Source organism: Diplotaxodon limnothrissa, linkage group LG20 (assembly GCF_057381915.1).
Source record: "Diplotaxodon limnothrissa isolate DT_005_m linkage group LG20, D_limnothrissa_male_GT1.1, whole genome shotgun sequence".
NCBI classification, from domain to species: Eukaryota; Metazoa; Chordata; class Actinopteri; order Cichliformes; family Cichlidae; genus Diplotaxodon; species Diplotaxodon limnothrissa.
The window spans coordinates 6,705,609-6,725,036 of record NC_140615.1 but is presented as its reverse complement, the minus strand read 5'-3'; the positions used below and the strand labels follow the sequence as shown (position 1 = coordinate 6,725,036).

General features: G+C 40.9%; 1 protein-coding gene across 1 annotated transcript; it reads left to right on the top strand.

The window, feature by feature from the left end:
* The first annotated feature begins 1,900 nt into the window (after nucleotides 1-1,900).
* Nucleotides 1,901-14,113, top strand: exosc10 (exosome component 10). Its single transcript, XM_085344181.1, has 25 exons — nucleotides 1,901-2,076; nucleotides 2,631-2,767; nucleotides 5,148-5,271; nucleotides 5,359-5,463; nucleotides 5,652-5,811; nucleotides 6,121-6,229; nucleotides 6,323-6,398; nucleotides 6,488-6,598; nucleotides 6,725-6,868; nucleotides 8,288-8,478; nucleotides 8,589-8,745; nucleotides 8,925-9,073; nucleotides 9,239-9,289; nucleotides 9,437-9,548; nucleotides 9,697-9,744; nucleotides 9,822-9,897; nucleotides 9,997-10,097; nucleotides 10,185-10,277; nucleotides 10,370-10,438; nucleotides 10,655-10,760; nucleotides 10,847-10,920; nucleotides 13,305-13,485; nucleotides 13,609-13,673; nucleotides 13,761-13,837; nucleotides 13,930-14,113. The coding sequence occupies exons 1-25, from the start codon at nucleotides 1,951-1,953 to the stop codon at nucleotides 13,958-13,960; spliced, it is 2,673 nt and encodes an 890-aa protein (XP_085200307.1). The 5' UTR covers nucleotides 1,901-1,950; the 3' UTR covers nucleotides 13,961-14,113.
* Nucleotides 14,114-19,428: the final 5,315 nt, after the last annotated feature.

The window sequence follows — 19,428 nt, the reverse complement described above, 5'->3', positions numbered from 1 at the left end:
ATAAAATGCATAATATTATGAAAAAGCGTATAAATGGAAGTAAATGTCAGCGGTAATGTCCTTTTCGGTGGCTAAAGAACACATCTAAAGGGTTTTTTTGTTGGTTTTTTTGCTGCATATACTAATTGTATTCTTACACTGTGTAATAACGACTGCCCTCACAGATATGAAATGCTTTGAATACTAACGTCACGCTGTATCAAAAAAATACACAGTCTACAGCACACATCAAGCAGATGGCTTTTTTACTGTAGCCTTCACAAAGAGTACTGCCGAATTTTTTCTGGATTATTAGAGCATATATTTGCTGAACTTCAGATACCTTCCACTAAAACAACAGAATGACAGGGAAAGCTGCTGTGAAATATTGATTGAGCCCAGTGTTGCAGAGATGCTTTTAAGATAATAAGAGGGAGAGGACCCTGTGAAGAGATCAATATGAAGGGGAAGTGAAGAAAAGATAGGTTTCTCCCTACATACCACAGATCATCCGTAATGAGCTAGTGTGTCAATACTTTGGCCGGGGCTCCTCGCATACCACTGGCCACTAAAGAGCATCAGGCCACTGTAACTTGTCTGCAATTAGTGGAATTTTACACCAGACTAAGGGGAATGTATTTATGTCCGATTAGTATACTCATGGTGGTCACCTTAGCTCGAAAACTGCAAAGTGCTTCGCATTCAAATATCCCTTAGAGAGATATTGGCTGAGACATGATTGGTGTATATTGCCTCCCAATGCAGCAGATGCTGTGGCACGGTTGCTACGGATTGCAAGTGTCAATACTGCCCCCTAATGGTCCCACCATCCCAGTGCATCTGTCCAGTGTGAGGCAGTAAACTGGACATGAGGCAGTGCCTGCAGTATGACTGCACCGAACAGGTACACTGAGAACCAGAGACGGAACAGGCAGTCATATTCTGATTCATACCCAATGTTGAGTCGGTTCACAGTTTTAGAGGTAGAGGTTAACCTAGAAAATCAGTAGAATAATCCTTTAATTGTCCCACAAGGGGAAATTTGGGTGTAACAGCACCAAGAAAGACACATATACAAACAAACAGTACACAAGACACAGAACAGAAACACACAATTTTTACATATTTTACATATATGTACATAATTTTTACATATTTAAAGTATTATTGAAATAGAATTGAAGAATTAAAGTGAAGGTTATATCACAACACCAGTGTCTTCAAGGGGCTTCATATTGTAAGGTAAAGAGTCTACAATAACAGACGACCCCCTATGTTAAAGCACTTGGTGATGGTGGGAAGGAAAAACTCCCTTTCAACAGAAAGAAGCCAGCAGCAAAACCAGGCTCAGGGAGAGGCAATCATGGGGGTGATGGGAGGAAGACAGTTCAGTTTAATTTAATTCATACAGTGCCAAATCACAATAACAGTCTCTTTAAGGCTCTTTATATTGTAAGATGATGACCCTACAATAATAGAGCGAAAATCCCCAAAACAGACAATCCTTTGTGAGCAAGCACTTGGCAACGGTGGGGAGGAAAAACCACCTTATAACAAGACGAAACCTCTGGCAGAATCAGGCTCGGGTAGGGGCAGGCATCTGCCACGATTTGTTTGGGGTGATGGGAGGAAGTCAGGAGAAAAGACACACTGTGGAGGAGAGCCAGACATTATTAATAGCTGTGGTGTATAAACACAGAGTGTGAAAATAGATGAATGAAAAAGAAACGCTTCCCAGTGCATCGTGGGAAGCCCTCAGCAGTCTAAGCCTAGTGCAGCATAATTAAAGTAAAAATATGTGTGATCGTTTGCTGCGGCTGATGGTCTGTGATACGATCCGCCTGGTAGTGGCCCTTCCACCCCACACCGTTAGGTGGTGCTGTTTGTCCCTCGGCATTCCCAGTGGCCCAGAAGAATCATCGAAGAAACGAGTTGTTTCCTGCGTTACACATGTACATAGCACCAAATTAAATGATGGCTTCTTCAAAGAAGAAAGGTTTAAAGAGCAGTGGCCCTAAGGACAGTAATTTGGACACCAACGACGAGGACAAAACCGAATTGTGCCCCGGTTTCAGAGACGTGGACGCTTTTGTTAAAGTAAGTAAACAAATCCGGAGTTCATGCTAGCAGGCAAGAAAGCAACGTGGATGCCTGATAGCTGGTTGAAAACATCCACAGCAAGCTGTTGAGACGAGGTGACTTTTATACAGGTGATTGTAAAGGTAAAGGTCGACGTTACGAGTCTGGAGTGTCTTTGCTAAATCGTTAGAAATGTGGAAGTCTGTAGTTAACAGTTATTATCATGCAGTGTTGCAAGTAACGGACGAAAAGTGATAGAAATCCAGTCCTAAAGTATCTCCTGGGACCAACCACATACTCTATTAAAGTCTTTGGTTAAATAGCCTCTGTTTATATAAAGTCAGCAGAGCCAGCAATGACAAAGTAAGAGCATTTTAAATTATTCAATAAGCACTATATCCATGCTGCTTTTCCCTGTGGATAAACCTTATTGTTCCCTCAATATGATGTAATAACAGTAACTAATAGGGAACAGCAGTGTTTCCGTGCCCTTTATTTTTAATTATAATCAATTTCAATATATTGAAAATGGCTTTAAACAGTAACTAACAGCTCAATCTTTTTCTCTACAGCATGGGTTTGGTGCTGTATTATCAGCCACCAAAGCATCTGCCGGCCTGCCTCAAGCTGGGGATGAATATGATTTCTATCGGAGCTTCCCAGGATTCCAGGAGTTCTGTGAAAGTCAAGGAGATAAGCTCCTGCACTGGTGAGAATATAGTGTGTTGTTGCATTATTTTATTTTTTAAATTCACAGATTCAACAATGCATTCAGTGAGTTGATCAGAATCACAATACTTTATGGATCCCTGGGGGAAATTATGTTGATTACAGTGCTCCAGTACAAACAGTAACAAAAACAGACAATACAAGAAGTAAGACATAGCACAATATATTCATATGTATATATTGTGTAGTCCTGACAAACTGTTGTTGAGGTTTGAGGCAACACTACAGTTTTGCAGCAGCAGCACACTCCACTTATAATGAAAACTGAGCTTAATGATAATCAGACCACATGAATCTCTTAAACCATATCTGTATACCAAACATATATTAACTCATTTTAAAAAGTAATTTCCATCTATACTCACTTGCCTGTAAATGTATATTACATTTCCATCATTATTTTTAAAGTGTATTTTGCAAAAGTCTCAAGCCACCCGTCATTTCATGTCAGTGCAGAAATTTACTGAAATATGCAAATGTAGATACAAATACAGTATAGAAGACAGAGACAGTTGGTACATTTCTAATGAGTTTGAAAGTCAACATTTGGTATGATCGTTTTTATCCTTCAACACAGCCTGAAATCTGTTAGGTAAGCTCTGTTATCATTTCTTTAAGTAGTCTTCGGAAATGGTTCTCCAGGCTTCTTGGAAAACATTCAGGGCTCGTCTTTGGCTGCCCTCTGTTTCATGACAGAGGATCCACCATGTTTTTCAGGTGGCTGTAGACACTCAAGGTGTAAGACCTGTTGCCACTGATTTTCAATCCAGTTCTTGTGTAATTTGTCATATCTCACCCTTACCTCCCTGTTTTCCTTAACAATGGCTTCCTGACAACCACCCTTCCACTGAGACAGTTTCTGATTACTTTAATACTCTTTACCTGTTGTACATAGTTTTTAATGCCTACCACTATTTCCTTGGGCCTCCATTTTTCCACTTTCATTTTTTTTTAAACAACATACTCCACACCATGCCAGGGTATGCCAAATTTTCAGCTAATAGCTCAGTGGGAATCACATTGTTGGCGCAAAAATGCTATTTTTATGTCAGACATTTCGTTTCACGGGCATAAACTAGCGTTTTTCATAGATTCATCTAAAGAAATGAGACCAAAAGGATGTTTTTTAAGCAGGCTTCTAGTAGCAAAATGCCTAAAGATACAGTTGGCTGTTTGCCAAGCTATGTGTAGGCACAGCACTGGTTCATCGTTTCAGTTGGGTTTCAGCTTGCATGATTCATAGGTCAGTGTTAAGTGGCTTAAAAAATATTTCTCTGAACATGATCAGATACAAGTACTGGATTAAAAATCAGTAAAAAAAGCAACCAGTGTCCAAAAGCCTTTGAAATACTTCGAGAAAGCCTGGAGAGCTGTTGCTCAAGAGAAAAGCACTTTAAAAAAAATAGCAAGAAGATCTGGCATCTTGGAAACGAAATACAAAAAAATGAACTCAAGACTTTTGCTCATACTCTACATGTACGTGTGATGCTTCTAGCAAACAAGATCGGTGATCGTTTGCTTCGGCTGATGGTGGGTTATAAACGTAACTGAAAGTAACACACCAGTATTAAGTTGTTATGTGTTGGGTTTGATATGTGTTTGGGATTAGTAGGATCTGTAGTATTTTACTGACTGATAGTTATTGCTTAGTCGCTCGCACTAATTAGAAATCTGCTGACATCTCAGTGTAAAAGAATGCACGAGGGCAGCTGTAGACACGATAACTGGCGCCTGATATCGGTCACGGCCACCTCAGTTCCTGCAAAACAAGCAACTCTCCCCACCTGTTTTAACCAATCAGACAGATGCACATTCTCAGATAAGACTTTGTGTAATGCCTAGATATCTCCTCTTTTTTTGGGAAATTGGCTGCTGCTAACTGCTTGCAGACTGTTTTCTGAACAGAACAGATCCATAATCATCCAGTGCTTTAATAAATACACCAAAAGATGAAGTGTATCGACTGGTGATTCCTAAAAGTGGATAAACAATTGTGCGACATATGGCACTGGGACTTCTTACACAAGTAGAGCGAAAACACAGTGATAATTATAAATAATGTGGCATAACAAAAGATCTATCAGCCTTAGTAAGCGATCAGACCCATCCAGGATGCATACGTGGCTGGCTGCCTTGTTATTAGAAACTCGTAATTGCTGGACTTCTAGATTAAAACACAAGGTAGCAGTTTTCAAACTAAACAGGGGTCAGCAAAGGTTTCCAGACGTCTCCCACGAGGCTTTAGTGCAGACGTACCCTTTGACACGCATGCAGATGAGTTGTTTTATTGAATAACTAACCTGTCACTAGCTGTGCATCAGTAATCAAAATGTAATCTTTTCACTGTGCCTCTGTGTTAGTATGAGTCAGATAATGCAGCACCATGGATGCAGATCTCACATGAGAGACCGGAACAAGCTGACAGGGCTGGAGGAGAGGTTCGACTTGGTCGTGGACTCAAATGACGTTATCCTCGAAAGAGTGGTATGACCCGCAGCTTTGGTGTCGAATGAGTTTCTACACGAAAAAGTCTTTGCAAAGTAACCCTGAGCTCTCATGTCTGATTTCCAGGGGATTCTTCTTGATGAAGCTGATGGGGTGAACAGGAGCCAGCAGCCTGTCATGCCTGCAGGGTTCCAGCCTCCAAAAGTTGTCGTTTCCAGCTGGAATCGCAAGGTTGGCTAATTAACCTCTCCGCTATTACACTGCAGATGCGAGTGTCTGCTCTGGGCCGAATTCAAGAAGAAACAATATGTGCCAGACCTGGCAGCCGTTTCTTAAATCTCACGCACACACAAAAAAAAGTTTTTTGAAAGTAGTACGTTTGTTCTACACTTTTTCTAAACAATGCTTTTATGGATCAGGGTTCCAGTCCTAGCAGTCGTTCCGAGACATTTCGACTGCTCCATGCCAAGAACATCACACGACCTCAGCTGAAATTCAAGGAAAAAGTTGACAACAGCAACACGCCTTTTATACCCAAGATCTTCATCAAGCCAAATGCAGTAAAGCCACTTCCATCTTGTAAGACATGCTTTTTACTCTCATATTCTTCCTCATCCTATTGTTTTCTCGTGTTAGCTTTTGATTGCAATATAAACGCGTTGACGCAGGGATGTCAAACTCATTTTATACCACTGAAGCTCTAATTTCTGTCAGTGAAAAGAAGTCTAACTATAAATGTAATGTCTTGATGCATGCTCCTAAAGGAAAAAAAAGTCTAATTTTCCAAAGCTGTCCTGTGGGTGAGCTGATTCTCACCCCCAGGCCTTATGTTTGACACTCCTGCTTTAGCGTGTCAAACTTATTACCTTTCCTGTTCTCCATCCATAGATTTTACCAACAAACAAATGCGTAAAGAGAGGCCTGAGGACCTTGATGTCCCAGCTGCCCTGGCTGACTTCATCCACCAGCAAAGAACTCAGGAACATGTTGATGACATGTAAGCATTCTACCTTGTTTAATATACACATCATATCTTGTTCCATTTTTTATTTTTATTGTGCAACTATACTTGGGATTTTGATCCATGCAGGTTTGCACACCCATACCAATATGAACTGGACCATCTTACAATACCAGAAAATCTTCTGTCTAAGCCAGAACCTCAGGTAATACACTCATGTGTAATGTGTGATTCCTGTAATATGATGCTGTCACTGTTGGTTAGGCCTCTGTCTAATCTGTGGTTTCTTTTCAGATGCACAAACCAGTAGCTGAGACAAAGTTGTCATTTGTTGATACACTGGAGGATTTGGTAGCTCTAAATGAAAAGCTGTGCAAATTGTCTGAATTTGCAGTGGACCTGGAGGTACAGAGCTCATATTCATAGTGTTGTAATGTAATGTAATGTAAAAATTTTGCATCACAAATTCATTTATTTGGACATTTTCAGACAAATTTCACTGCTCACTTTCTTCTTTGTTCTTCATCGCAGCATCATTCCTACAGAAGTTTCCTCGGCCTCACCTGTCTGATGCAGATCTCCACCAGAGAGGAGGACTTCATCATCGACACCTTGGAGCTCCGCAGCGAGATGTACATCCTGAATGAGGCATTCACTGACCCCTCCATTGTCAAGGTAATGGAGACACTCCCCAATCATTTTCCCTCTGTATCCTGCTCTGCTCTATCAACAGCAGATGAGATTACATGTCTGGTTAGATTTGGTTTGAGGTGGGCAGGTGCACAGTCGGCAGCTGTTTTTAAAATTTTAATCTCAGTTCTGAATTCGTTATAGTGCAGTGGACAGGCATGACCTGTTGTTCTGGTACATGATCAGTGCAGCAGATAACTGGGGGAAAAATCTGTCTAAAGTGTGAAAATGTACTTTTTTTTGTGCTGCATACTCTGTGTTATGTCGTTCCAGCGGTCCAATGACAATTGCAGCACCAGCGTGTCATGCAGGTCAAGGGTTGCCTTTTACAGCTTTGGTAGCACTATGATGCATACAGTTAGGTTCAGCCAGTTAACATCCTTCTGGTGCCAATTTATTCCTGTGCAACTCAGTGAATTTCATGCATTCTGTTCATGAAGACTCTCTTACCCTTTGCTCAGCTCTTGTTATCAGTTTCTTTGTCTTTAAGTGTTTTTTCTTTTTAAACAGGCCCACACAAAGAGGCAGAAAAATAATGTACTGTCACACCAGCAGGCACCTTATGATCACCAGTTTGTTTGTAAAGCACCTTGAGGTGACTGCTGTAGGGACTCGGCGCTATATAAATAAAATTGAATTGACCTGATATGACTTTTGATTGGTTAAAAGTGCATGATTTGACACTAAGGTCATTCAAAAAGCCAAGTCCAGTTTACTGTATCTTGGGAAGAAATCATTTACCCTGTTGGGATTTATAAATAGCTTATGAGCTCTATCAATAAAGTAATCATAAATGGGTTTACATACCAGTTTTTGGTGTTTGTACCTACATGTGAATGATTTCCCTGTAATGTGAAATACATATTTAAAGAGAAGCAGTCTGGTGGTCTAACTACTTGTCTTTCTGTTTTTTAAAGCCATTACTTTCCCACATCTCAGAACTGAAAATGCACTTAAAATAGCCCCAAGGGAGTATATCTTCCTTGGGGCTATATCTCATCATCTCCTTTTTGATATTACATGGAGGCCTTTTGGGAAAAAAAGAATCTTCACCAGTGTAATGATTATAAGTTTGTAAAGTTAAAACCCCCCTGAGCCGGAATTTGTTTGAGGTGTCCTTATTATCTTCAAACACATCCGATAAAGTTGGCAAGCGTCCCGCGGTGTGTGTGTGTGGGAGCAGACATGACTCACTCACTGTAGGACACCTGTGAAAAACGTGTGGTGCGTAGGCTTTAAACCACTGAAAGATTTGCGAAAATGATCCAAATGTTACATAGCATGTCTCCACTTTTTTTCAAAAGAAAATATATAGATATAAAATGAGTCTTAATTGTTTTTCTTTATTAAATAAGCTGGTTCTGCACCGGTGAGGTTTCAACACTTCATGTTTTTTGTTCGTAGGTTTTTCACGGTGCAGATTCTGACATTGAATGGCTCCAGAGGGACTTTGGCTTGTATGTTGTCAACCTTTTTGACACACATCAGGCAAGCCGGGCTCTCAACCTGGCCAGGCATTCCCTCGACCACTTGCTAAAACACTTCTGCAACGTGGACTCTGACAAACGTTACCAGCTGGCTGACTGGAGGGTTCGGTATGGTGACTCCTGGTTATTGAATGCATAGTTTTATACTTTTCACTTAGCTTCAAGCGTTGTATGGTTGTTTTGGGGGAATTAAATATAGTCCACATTTGTCCACATAGCCCCTTGCCAGATGAGATGGTGCAGTATGCCCGGACAGACACCCACTACCTTCTTTATATCTACGACTGCGTGAGGGTACAGCTTCTCGACTTCAACCACGGACAGCCTGGTTTGCTGCAGAGTGTCTGGAACAAGAGCAGCAGCATTTCCCTCAAGGTGTGCACTTCATACACCATGAAGATTAAAGTGACACTTCCTTAATAGTCTTGTTCAATTCTAATAGTTCCATTGGAGTCTTTAATGCTTCCATAATTTTTACATTTCCACACCATGACCTCTCAAGATTTTCTGACTTTTGATTTTTCGCCATGTGCCCCCCCTCTCTTCCCAAACAGAAATATGTGAAGCCTATCTACACAGAAGAGTCATATTTGGAGCTGCAGAGGAAGCAGAAAAAGTCTTTTAACACCCAGCAGCTCACTGCCTTCAGACTGCTGTTTGCCTGGAGGGACAAACTGGCCAGGCAGGAAGATGAAAGCACCGGGTAGGCTGCCTGGAAATGGATGGACTTCTTGTTCTGGAAATTTGCTGGAGCTTTTTTTTCCCTCTCTCTAGCTTATCCTTCCTGTCCAGCTACATATTACAGTCCAAATGATTTAGGGTTTGGAAGTCGTAACATGTTTTAATCCAGTGTTACCTGTGTGTTTAGATACGTCCTGCCCACTCACATGATGATCAAAATATCTGAGGAGTTGCCAAGGTAAGTTGACTATATTTCTCTTCTCTTTCCTCTTTTTTTTTTCTCCTTTTTCTTTTTTCCGGTTCTTGTTGTTTTCACTGTGGAGTAGATGAATTTAATGTTTTTATTCATAACCTCCAGCTCAGTATTTTGTCTTTACCTACTCAGGGAGCCTCAGGGCATCATTGCCTGCTGTAACCCCGTGCCCCCACTGGTGAGGCAGTACAACAATGAGCTCCATTTGTTAGTGCAGCAGGCCAGGGAAATGCCCCTCCTTAAGGTGAGGAAAGATGAGTGGCAGCAGGGGGGGATGTTTTGGGGGTTTTTTCTCCCCTCTTGGTATTATAAGTTCAATGTTTGAGATGTCACTGATGATTTGAGGGACCAGGATCAGTCAAATATTGCAATATCTTTTGCATTTCACACAGGCTGAGATTGCTGCGCAGAAGAAGAAAGGACTCACGCCCATTAAAAAGGTTTGCTTAAATTCCAGTTGATTTTGGAGGTTGAATGACTGCAGGGGAAATGAATGTGGTTTTATATCATTTTCCAGCCTGAGGTCCCGTTGTTTGGTCCCCATGATACATCCAGGGTTTCCGAGAGCGACCCCCCTCAAATTTCTGCTGATGGTAAGCTTCATGCTCGTGTGTGCTTTGCATCGCTCAAACGATAGCAGATTTCAGCCCATTAGGCTTTGTATTGATGCATCCATTAATTTATTTTTTCAGATCTGCCAGTTAAGCAGGGGATGCTGTTCTCAGAGGATGAGGACGTAGATGTACAGAAAGAAAGCGGTCTCGTGGCATCAGCTAAAATCACACTGTTTGAGGTGGAGATTAACATTTAGTTTATTCAGAGTGAGATGATTTGTGTGTAACTGTGGTGCGAAATGTGAGATCTCTGCTCTTTGTTAAAGGAGGTGGAAATAAAGGATGACCAGGAGTCAAGCTCAGCGGCTCAGATGAAAGCCAGACGTATTATTGAGTCCTTTGAAAACCCCTTTAGAATGGTAAGAGGCAGGCAGTGATTTACCCTCAGTGCTGGTTGTGTGCCACCGAACTTGAGGTTCAGTATTCATTTGTCTTCCTTTTGGGATTTCAGTATTTACCCTCCACTGATGTGCACGTCAACAAAAATGCCAAGTTTGACCCGTCTTCAAAAATATTCGAGGTAATCAAAGAGCTCTATTCACCGATCCATATCCTGTTTTTTTTGTTTTTTTTTTAGTTTTTTTAGTTTTTTAGTTTTTCTTTTTTTCTTCTTCGTCTTTTTTTTCTGTTTAGTTTCTTTTTTTTCTTCTTCATCTTTTTTTTAATTTTTTTTTTTTTTTTTTTAAACCTCGTCCCTGTTTGAACATTCACAGCTACAAACTTCTCACCTTGACAGATCAGTAAAAGGTGGAAACTACAGAGTGTTGAACAGCAACAGACTGAATTAGAGGCCAAGAAGAAAGCCAAGCAGGAAGCCAAAGAAATGGCAAAAAAGCAGACGGGTAACAGGGTTAATTTACTCTAAATTGATCATTTTCTTTCACCCATAATTCATGTTCCTCATTGTTTTTAATGTTGACTTCCATAGAGGAAAGGACAAAGGCTAAACAGAGTTATCAGGAGTCTCTCAAGAACGTCGCCACAGTTCGCCAGCAAGTAGCAGTGAGTCACTCACTTTCTGTTCCTGCCATTTTCTCTTTTCAACTTTAGATGGGCTTCGGTGTCCCTGTGGCGTGAGAGTTATACTCACTCAAGAACATGTTAAAGCCTCTACATTAATGGCCAGTTTAACCCTCTGCTCTGCCCCCCATTTTCTGATGATGCCTTTGGTTTTTCTGCACATAAATAAAGTGACTCATAAGCGAGTAAAGCACTTTTACCAGTCTGCAGCACTGGCATTGAAGTGGCCTTTTAATATTTATGTCTGTCACATGATGTGTCTGGGGAAACAGAATCCGCAGCGGGGGACTAGAGCATTAAGAGACTCATCCTTTACTTATCACGTGATATTTATTTATTTTTTCTCCCCTGGAGAGCGACAATAGCTCCTTTCTGCCCAAAAGCCCATCTACTGGGATTACTGCTTTACACCCACCTGGTTACTCATGCACAGTCTTTCCACCATAGTGCTTCCTTCTTCTTTTTTAAATACTCTGTCCCCTCTACCTTTCACCATCTGAGGCTTTGCCATCATTTGTTTGAGTGAACACTAATGGCGTGCACCAGACTAATCCTCTGTGTGATGACTGTTTCAGTGAAAACTTGGTTTTAAGGCACTCCCTGCTGAATTGGCACCCTCATATAAGCACGTTGGCACCATCTGGTGGCGTGCATCGTAGTCGGAGATGTTGGCAGCAACGCTTGAAAGTAACAGTCGTCAACTTGCCAACTTCAGCAGAACATTGGCAGTTTCGGCTAACTGTCAGTTTCAGCTGGCACTTGGGCAATGAAGTTTTCTTGTCTAATTACTAATTATTTGAAAGAAAGCTCAGTGATTTTTGGAAGCTCCTGCTGCTCTGATATAAATAATATTACAAAAGGGTTGTGCAGTGATTTGGTTGTTCACCAACAGTGGCATGAGAAAAATACAACTTGCTAGTGAGCAAAATGAAATGAGCTGAATAGACTAATTTGCTTGGGAAATAAAATATGCAAATTAACAGTTTAGCTTAAGGAAGCACTGCTGTGGCATTTTCAATGTAAACAGAAATGTGTGTTTTAGGTTATAAGGTAATTATTCACAATAATGTTTTCACTTTGTAAGCTTTAAATCCAGGTGTCCTGCTTCTTTGGAGTGAAAACAACGTATAATCTTCGTTGTAACATTATGTAATTCTCCAATCTTGATACAGCTGACTCGTAACAAGCAAACTGTCAGAAGACAGATTCTATGTAGGCTTGTATACACCATAAATATATACATTCACCAGGTACTACATTATGTACACCTTCCTAGCCCCCTTTTGCCTTCAGAACTGCCTCAACTCTTTTGTTATCCACCTTTTATTCAACAAGGTGCTGGAAATATTCCTCTTAGATTTTGGTGGCACAGCATAAATGCAGCTCAGCAGAGCGTTTAGAGCATGTTGCACTGTGAAGCTCGTGTTCCACCACATCCCAAAAGGATGTCATGTTGAACATCTGAGCTTTGTGACGTGCTGTGTTGTCCTGCTGTAAGCAGAAGAGAGTACAGTACGGTGATAAAGAGGTGGAGATAGTCAGCAGCAGTACTCAGGCTGTGGCATTTCAACCATGCTCAGCTGGTACTCCTCGTTTTCTTTCAGCTCCTCCCTTTAGTGGTTGTCACAGAGGATCTTCTGCACAGCCTTATCCCTAGCACCGTATCACCTTATCCCTAGCATCTTCCTCTTTCACACAAAGAAGTGTACTCCATAGTGCCAATCCATGGTGGCAAATGGGGAGGGTTGTGTCAGGAAGCATCCAGAATAAAATCTTGGCCAAATTAAATATGCGGATCATCAAGACAAGTGTGCCAAGAAAATGTTCCTCACACCATTCCTCCATCAGAAGCCTGAAATGTTCATACAAAGGATGTGTGCTTTCATGTTGCTTACACCAAATTCTGACCCTACCATCTTAATGTCGAGGCAGAAATGAAGACCAGGCAGTCTTATTCTAATCTCCTGTTGTCCAGTTTTGGTGAGCCTCAGTGAATTGTAGCCAGTTTGCTGGTCTTCTGCTACTGAAGACCATCTGCCTAAAGATTCAACATACTGTGCTTTCAGAGATGCTCTTCTTTTGGTTGTAGCAAGTGGGGGGGGTTTTTTTGTTTCTTTGGACTTTCTGTCAGCTCAAAGCAGTCTGGTCATTGGATATTTTTGCATAATTTGACCGTTCTCTGTGAAATGTTTAAACAGCAAAACATTGAACTAAAAATCATCAGATATAGAATAAGGGGTCACATGCATTCAAGACTGGGGATAAACTCTAACTAGTTTGACAGTGTCTACATTTACAGAGGTGCTCATTAAAGTGATCATTCTTTGTATTTTACTGAATGCAGTGTTACTGACCTATTTAATTAGGAATCCTCAAACGCCGGCGGAAAGAAAAGAGAGCGAGTCGACAGTGAGGTTGGAGACTTGACTCCCAAACCAAGCAAGAAGTTAATGAAATCTGCAGAGAAACCCCAGAAGACAGAAGTAACTCCTCAAGACAGCTTCAAGCCCTTTGACTACAGTCAGTCAGACCTCAAAGTCTTTGCTGGTACGCATATCATTTTTTTATTACACTGGGTGAAACCACGGCTTATTTTTCATTCATTTGCAGTTGTTTTAAAATCTAAAAAAAAACCCATTTAAATTCTGTGCACTCTCTTTTCTTCTACAGGTAACACATCAAAGGATAACACACAGTTTGATCCAAACCGGCAAGCCCACGATTTTAAGAGAAAAGTATGGCTCTGTTAAAATAATTTATTAACCGAACCACATGCAAATATATTCATGTTTAATAATGAATTGCTACATTTTGTGTAACAGAAAACTCCTAAGGGACAGAAAAACAACACTGGTGCTGGCAACCGAAGTATGTCGTACCTGCCTGGAAAATCGGATCGGTAAATATATTCAGCGTACAGAGGTTTTTCTGGCCTTGCTAATTCAAACTCACAGAATATTAACCACTCTGTCCTTTTCTTCCCCCTTACAGAGGATTCCGGCATAACTGGCCCAAAAGATAGGCTGTCTTTGATGCCATTTTCTGTCTCCATTTTAAAACCTTTTCACCCTGCAGAAACAGTGTTTGTCTTTTTTTGTCCTTATTGTGCAGCCAAGTAAAATCCAGGATTTCAGAATTTAATGAATTTTGAATCAAAAAGTGTCTTTTTCTATCTGCGCACACTTCCTAATTAAAGATTGTTTTAGAAGTAAACCCTGCCTTATTTTTTTATTTGTGCAACAGTATTATGTAGAATTATCACTACCAACTCAGATATTAAAATAATAGTTAATAAATAGTTAATAAAATTGGTCATTATCCTTCTTAGCTTGTGTGGACTATGCTGCATGTGTTCTTTGAAGCACTAGTGTCAGCATCAATCTAGAGCTTTACTTCAAAAGTTCCCAAGCTTAGCTTCTTTATTAGATTTGATTTTACAAGTGTACAGTCTGCTGCAGTGATGCGGACGCTGCACCAGTCCATCATGGTGAAGAGGGAGCTGAGTGTAAAAGCAAAGCTCTCAATTTACCGGTCGATCTACGTCCCTACCCTCACCTATGGCCACGAGCTGTGGGTAGTGACCGAAAGAACGAGATCGCGGATACAAGCGGCAGAAATGAGCTTCCTCCGAAGGGTGGCTGGCCTCTCTCTTAGAGATAGGGTGAGAAGTTCGGCCATCCGGGAGGGGCTCAGAGTAGAGCCGCTGCTGCTCCACATCAAAAGGAGCCAGCTGAGGTGGTTCGGGCATCTGACAAGGATGCCTCCTGGGCGCCTCCTGGGTGAGGTGTTCCGGGCATGTCCCACCGGGAGGAGGCCCTGGGGCAGTCCCAGGACACGCTGGAGAGATTATATCTCTCGGCTGGCCTGGGAACACCTTGGTGTTCCCCCGGATAAGCTGGAGGAGGTGGCTGGGGAGAGGGAGGTCTGGGCCTCTCTGCTTAGGCTGCTGCCCCCGCGACCCGGCCTCGGATAAAGCGGAAGAAGATGGATGGATGGATGGATGGAAGTGTGCAGTCATTTGTTAAGAATGAACTAAAAATGGTGGACACTAGTGTGCGAAAGTCTAGAGTCACACTTCATTTCTTCCTATTTTGCTTCCAAGTAGCCAAACTTTCTTGGTTTGTTTGTTTGATTTTTTTTTAAGTTTTTATGTTCAATAGTTCCCCAAGGTCTCTGAAGAGGGCAGCACAGTGATTAGTACTGTTGCACCACAGCAAGAAAGCCTTGAGTTCAGCTAATTTCACTCAGCTGAAGCCTTTCTGTGTGGAGTTTGCATGTTCACCCTGTGTTTTGGGGGTCCTCTCCAGGTATTCTGGCTTCCTCTGGCAGTCCAAAGACATGCAGGTTGTGGAGTCCACATGGTTGTTTGTCTCTCTCTGTTAGCCCTGCTGCATCAGGCTGGCGACCTGTCCAGGGTATACCCTCCTCTTGCCCTATCGTAGCCCCGCTGCGACGCTGATAAGGTTAAGTGAATGGATCGTTCAATCTCTGAATGACTTTCTACGTTTTTCATTGGCTGTCATTGTCCATTTACAGTTCAGTCTTTGTACCTGACGGTTAAAGGAATATGTTTTATTTCTGGCTGTAAATCCACTTAACACTGGCCTATGACACATTCAAGCTTTAAAAAGTCACCCGTATATACATAACAGACAACTGACAAGAAACCTGACAAGTGAAACATGAAAGAAATTTCAGGCCTAAAAAAAAGAACTGTCTACAGCAGATGATGAGTATCTGAATGGCAGGTCCTTAAGAAATAGGAAAACAATCCAGTAAAGACCTGAAACGGGACCTGAGATGCATCTGGACCTTCAGCTGATCCCTCTTCTCTTCACTGAACCCTCATCGAGAATGGTCTCAGTAGAAAGGTGACTGTCAAGAAGACGTCCTTAAGGGAAACCGTGAAAAAAGGCTGAGTTATGTCAAATTATGCAAGAACTGGCCTGAAATGATCAGTTGACAGGTTTTATGGAGTGATGAATAAATATTTGAGCTTTTTGGTCCATATTGTCATCAGTATGTACAGAGGAGGTCAGGAGTGGGGTACAACAATGAATGTCTGCAGCCATCTGTTTAACAGATGGGCGATCATGGTTTCAAGCAGCATTTTGAGCCTGTGGTTTTGGGATCTTTTTAAAATGGATAAATGTGCAAAAATAGCATCAGATTTTGATCCACCAAGCAATACTACCTGGAAAGAATGTGATTGGCTTGGTTTTTCAGCATAATAGTGATCACAAACACTCAATGCAGCAGAACCATACATGGATAGACAGTAGAGCTGCCACAAATGATTATTTTGATAGTCGACTAGTCGCTGATTATTTTTGCGATTAGTCGACTAATCAGATCATGCATCCATTGGATGTAAAACATACAGCTTATTGCACCAGCATGCATCTGCTCTTATATAACTATCATTAGCTTACAGCTTTAAGTGTTTAAGGTATGTGCTAACTAAAAATAAAGACAAGATGAGAGTTTATTAAATTTTAATGACACTTGCAGATTGTTTCGATGGAGTTTAATCTGCTTGACGTTTATTCAGCTGTGTAAAAACTCTAACTTTAATCTCAGCCAAACCGATTTAATCAGGAACCAATAAAATACTAAAAAAAGCCAAACAATAACATTTTTAAGTTATCTAAGTGACTTATATATAATGTTTAACCTGAGTAGCGAAAGACGGCGGTGGGTTTGAAAATGACTTGCTGGGAGTCCGGTGTTCTCACCGGCTCTAGTGAGCCTTGCCCCCGGCTAGCTATCGAGCTAGCTGGTGGGTAACAGACGTCTCCGAAAACGTCGGAGCGCTTTTGAATATATGTGATGTCTTGATAAACTGAGCCGATATTTGAGGTTTACACAGCTACATTCTCGCCTGAAAATATGTTAATCGTTTATTTTGTGACCCAGAAAGAATAATAAGAGTAATATTAAAACTAACTAGCTGCCGCCATTGTTGATAACTGAGCTGGGCCGCGCTATGAATTCTGGGACACAGCTTCTTCTTCTTCAGGGTTTAACGGCAGCTGGCATCCTTGTACATGCAGTGCTGCCATCTTCTGTTTCAGTCCGTTATTACACTCTTAAATCCTACTACTTATTCCTGCGTCTTTTGGGATCTTACAAAGCCTCAAACGACGCGTCGACTATTAAATTAGTCGTCGACGATTTTAATAGTCAAAGTAATCGTGACTAGTCGACTAATCGTGGCAGCCCTAATAGACAGTGAAACACTATTAGTCATGGATTGGCCTCCACGGAGCCCAGGCCCTAACGTCATTGAAGCAGTGTGGATCATCTTGACAAAGAATGCAACAAAAGCAGCCAACATCCAAAGAAGAGCTTTGAATGTCCTTCAAGAAGCCTGGAGAACAATTCCTGAAGACTACTTAAACAAATTACAAGACAGCTGCCTAAGATCAGGCTGTAAAAAAGGCTGTATATTGTTTGTTTGACATGTCTTCATGTGAAGCACTTTGTAACAGCGTTTTGGTCTTAAAAAGTGCTATATAAATAAATTTTACTTACTTACTTACTTACTAAAAGAATAAAGGTGGTCATAACAAATATTGACTTTCAAGATTGTTAGAATTGCCCAGACTCTGTTTATGCCTTGTATTCTGTATTTCCATGGAGGTTTGCATTTATTTCAATAAACTGTTCCACGACTCCTCAACATATAAATTTGACTTCATTAAAGTTGTTTTACAAGTTTTACAAAATGTAAATATTGCAGTAAACAGTCCCATTACTGTTGCGTGGCACGGAAAATTTGGGTTTATAACATGAATTAAGGTCAGCACACTTAACTTGTTTGCTGACTTAGTGCTTATTTTAACCTCTGGAAATAACAAACATTAGGGCCAACACTATGTAGAGAAACACTGGGAAAAGAATATAATATCTACATCCATCTAATATATCTAATCAACCAATAACATGCCATGTAGACAAAGTCAAAAGAACCTGCTGAAGCTCAGACTGAGCATCAGGAAGAAAGATGATATGTAACTCTGAACATGGCGTGGTTGTTGGAGTCAGATGGGTTGTTCTGAGTTTCAAAAATTGGTGAGTGGTGAGTTAGAGGTGGTGTAATGGTGTGAAGGATATTTTATTGGCAGACTTTGGGCCCTTAGTAGAAGCTGTCCACCCCACAGTATAGCCATCTTCTCATGTCTTCTTCCAGCAGGATAACACACTATGTTCCAAAGCTCGAACTACTTTCTTGAACATGACACTTAGTTCATTGTACTCAAATCACAGGATCTCAGTCCAAGAAAGGACCTGTGGGATGATGTGGAATGGAAGATTAATCTCAGAGTAATATTTCCAAGCATGGTTGAATCTGCGCTGCAAAGAAAGCAGCTCTGAAAGCAAAAGAGGATCCAGCTTCATAGTACCAAGGTGTGCCTAATGAAATGGCCAGTGAGCCTTTACAGATTCTGTGCTTGTCACAAAAAACTTAGTTACAAATGATTGCGAGAAGATGTCAAATTTGACGCAAGGGGGCCTTTCATTAATGTCTGACTGACGGTCCCAAGCTTTACATTGAGAGTCAAGTAAAAATTCACCACATGGCCCAAACGGAAAAAATAAATAATAAAATAACTGCTGTTTTTCATTTTCAGCACAATGAATCTTATGTTTCACTAACAGCAGGCTTTGATACGACATCTAGTACTATGTCTTGTCCTATTAGCTGTGTTTTAGTTGGCCTGCACCATTAAAAATGCTTTATTGGTAACAGACTGCAAGCAATATGTTTGCGCTGCACCTTTGGATCACATGGACTTAAGGTTACAAACTTTAATATGATTGTGATCTTAGCTTTCATTTTTCGTTGCTTGCCCCTTCAAGTTTGAATTGTTTGCTCCCCTTTAGCATATTTTACTTTCTGTTGACAATGACAGGTTCTTGTTTAAACAGATACAAACATACTTTCACAGGAAACTAAATAAAGCGCCTCTGCCTGTGTGAATTTCAGGTTTGTGTTTGAGGATTAGAGTATGAGGATTAGATTTCCATTTTTCTGCCAGCAGCCATTGAGGTGCCTTTTTTTTATTTAGCTTTGAACTTTTTTGTAAATTTTCTTGGCTTACCTAGACAAGTTTGAATTGTGTGCTCAGCTAACTTTTGCCTTTGGGTATAACACTCTGTCGTGAAGATACTGAGCCTAATGTAAACAGAGTGCACTGTTGCCTTGTGCAGTATAACAGCTGAGATCTGTCCTCACAGTCCATTTAGAGTGGCCGTTCTGATGTCAAACTGGAATATTGACATCAGATATTGACATTTCAGTCTGAGACAATCGTTTTACTGTTTTAAACTCAAATGCTTTTGAAATTAATCCAAGTAAGTAACTACCATCATTTCGGGTTAGATTGGGGTTAGGATTAGGGTTTGGGTTGGTCTGAGACTTACTAAGAAAAATACCTCCAAACTGACCAGTTTTTGTTCAGTCACAGCAAATTAAATAAATAAATA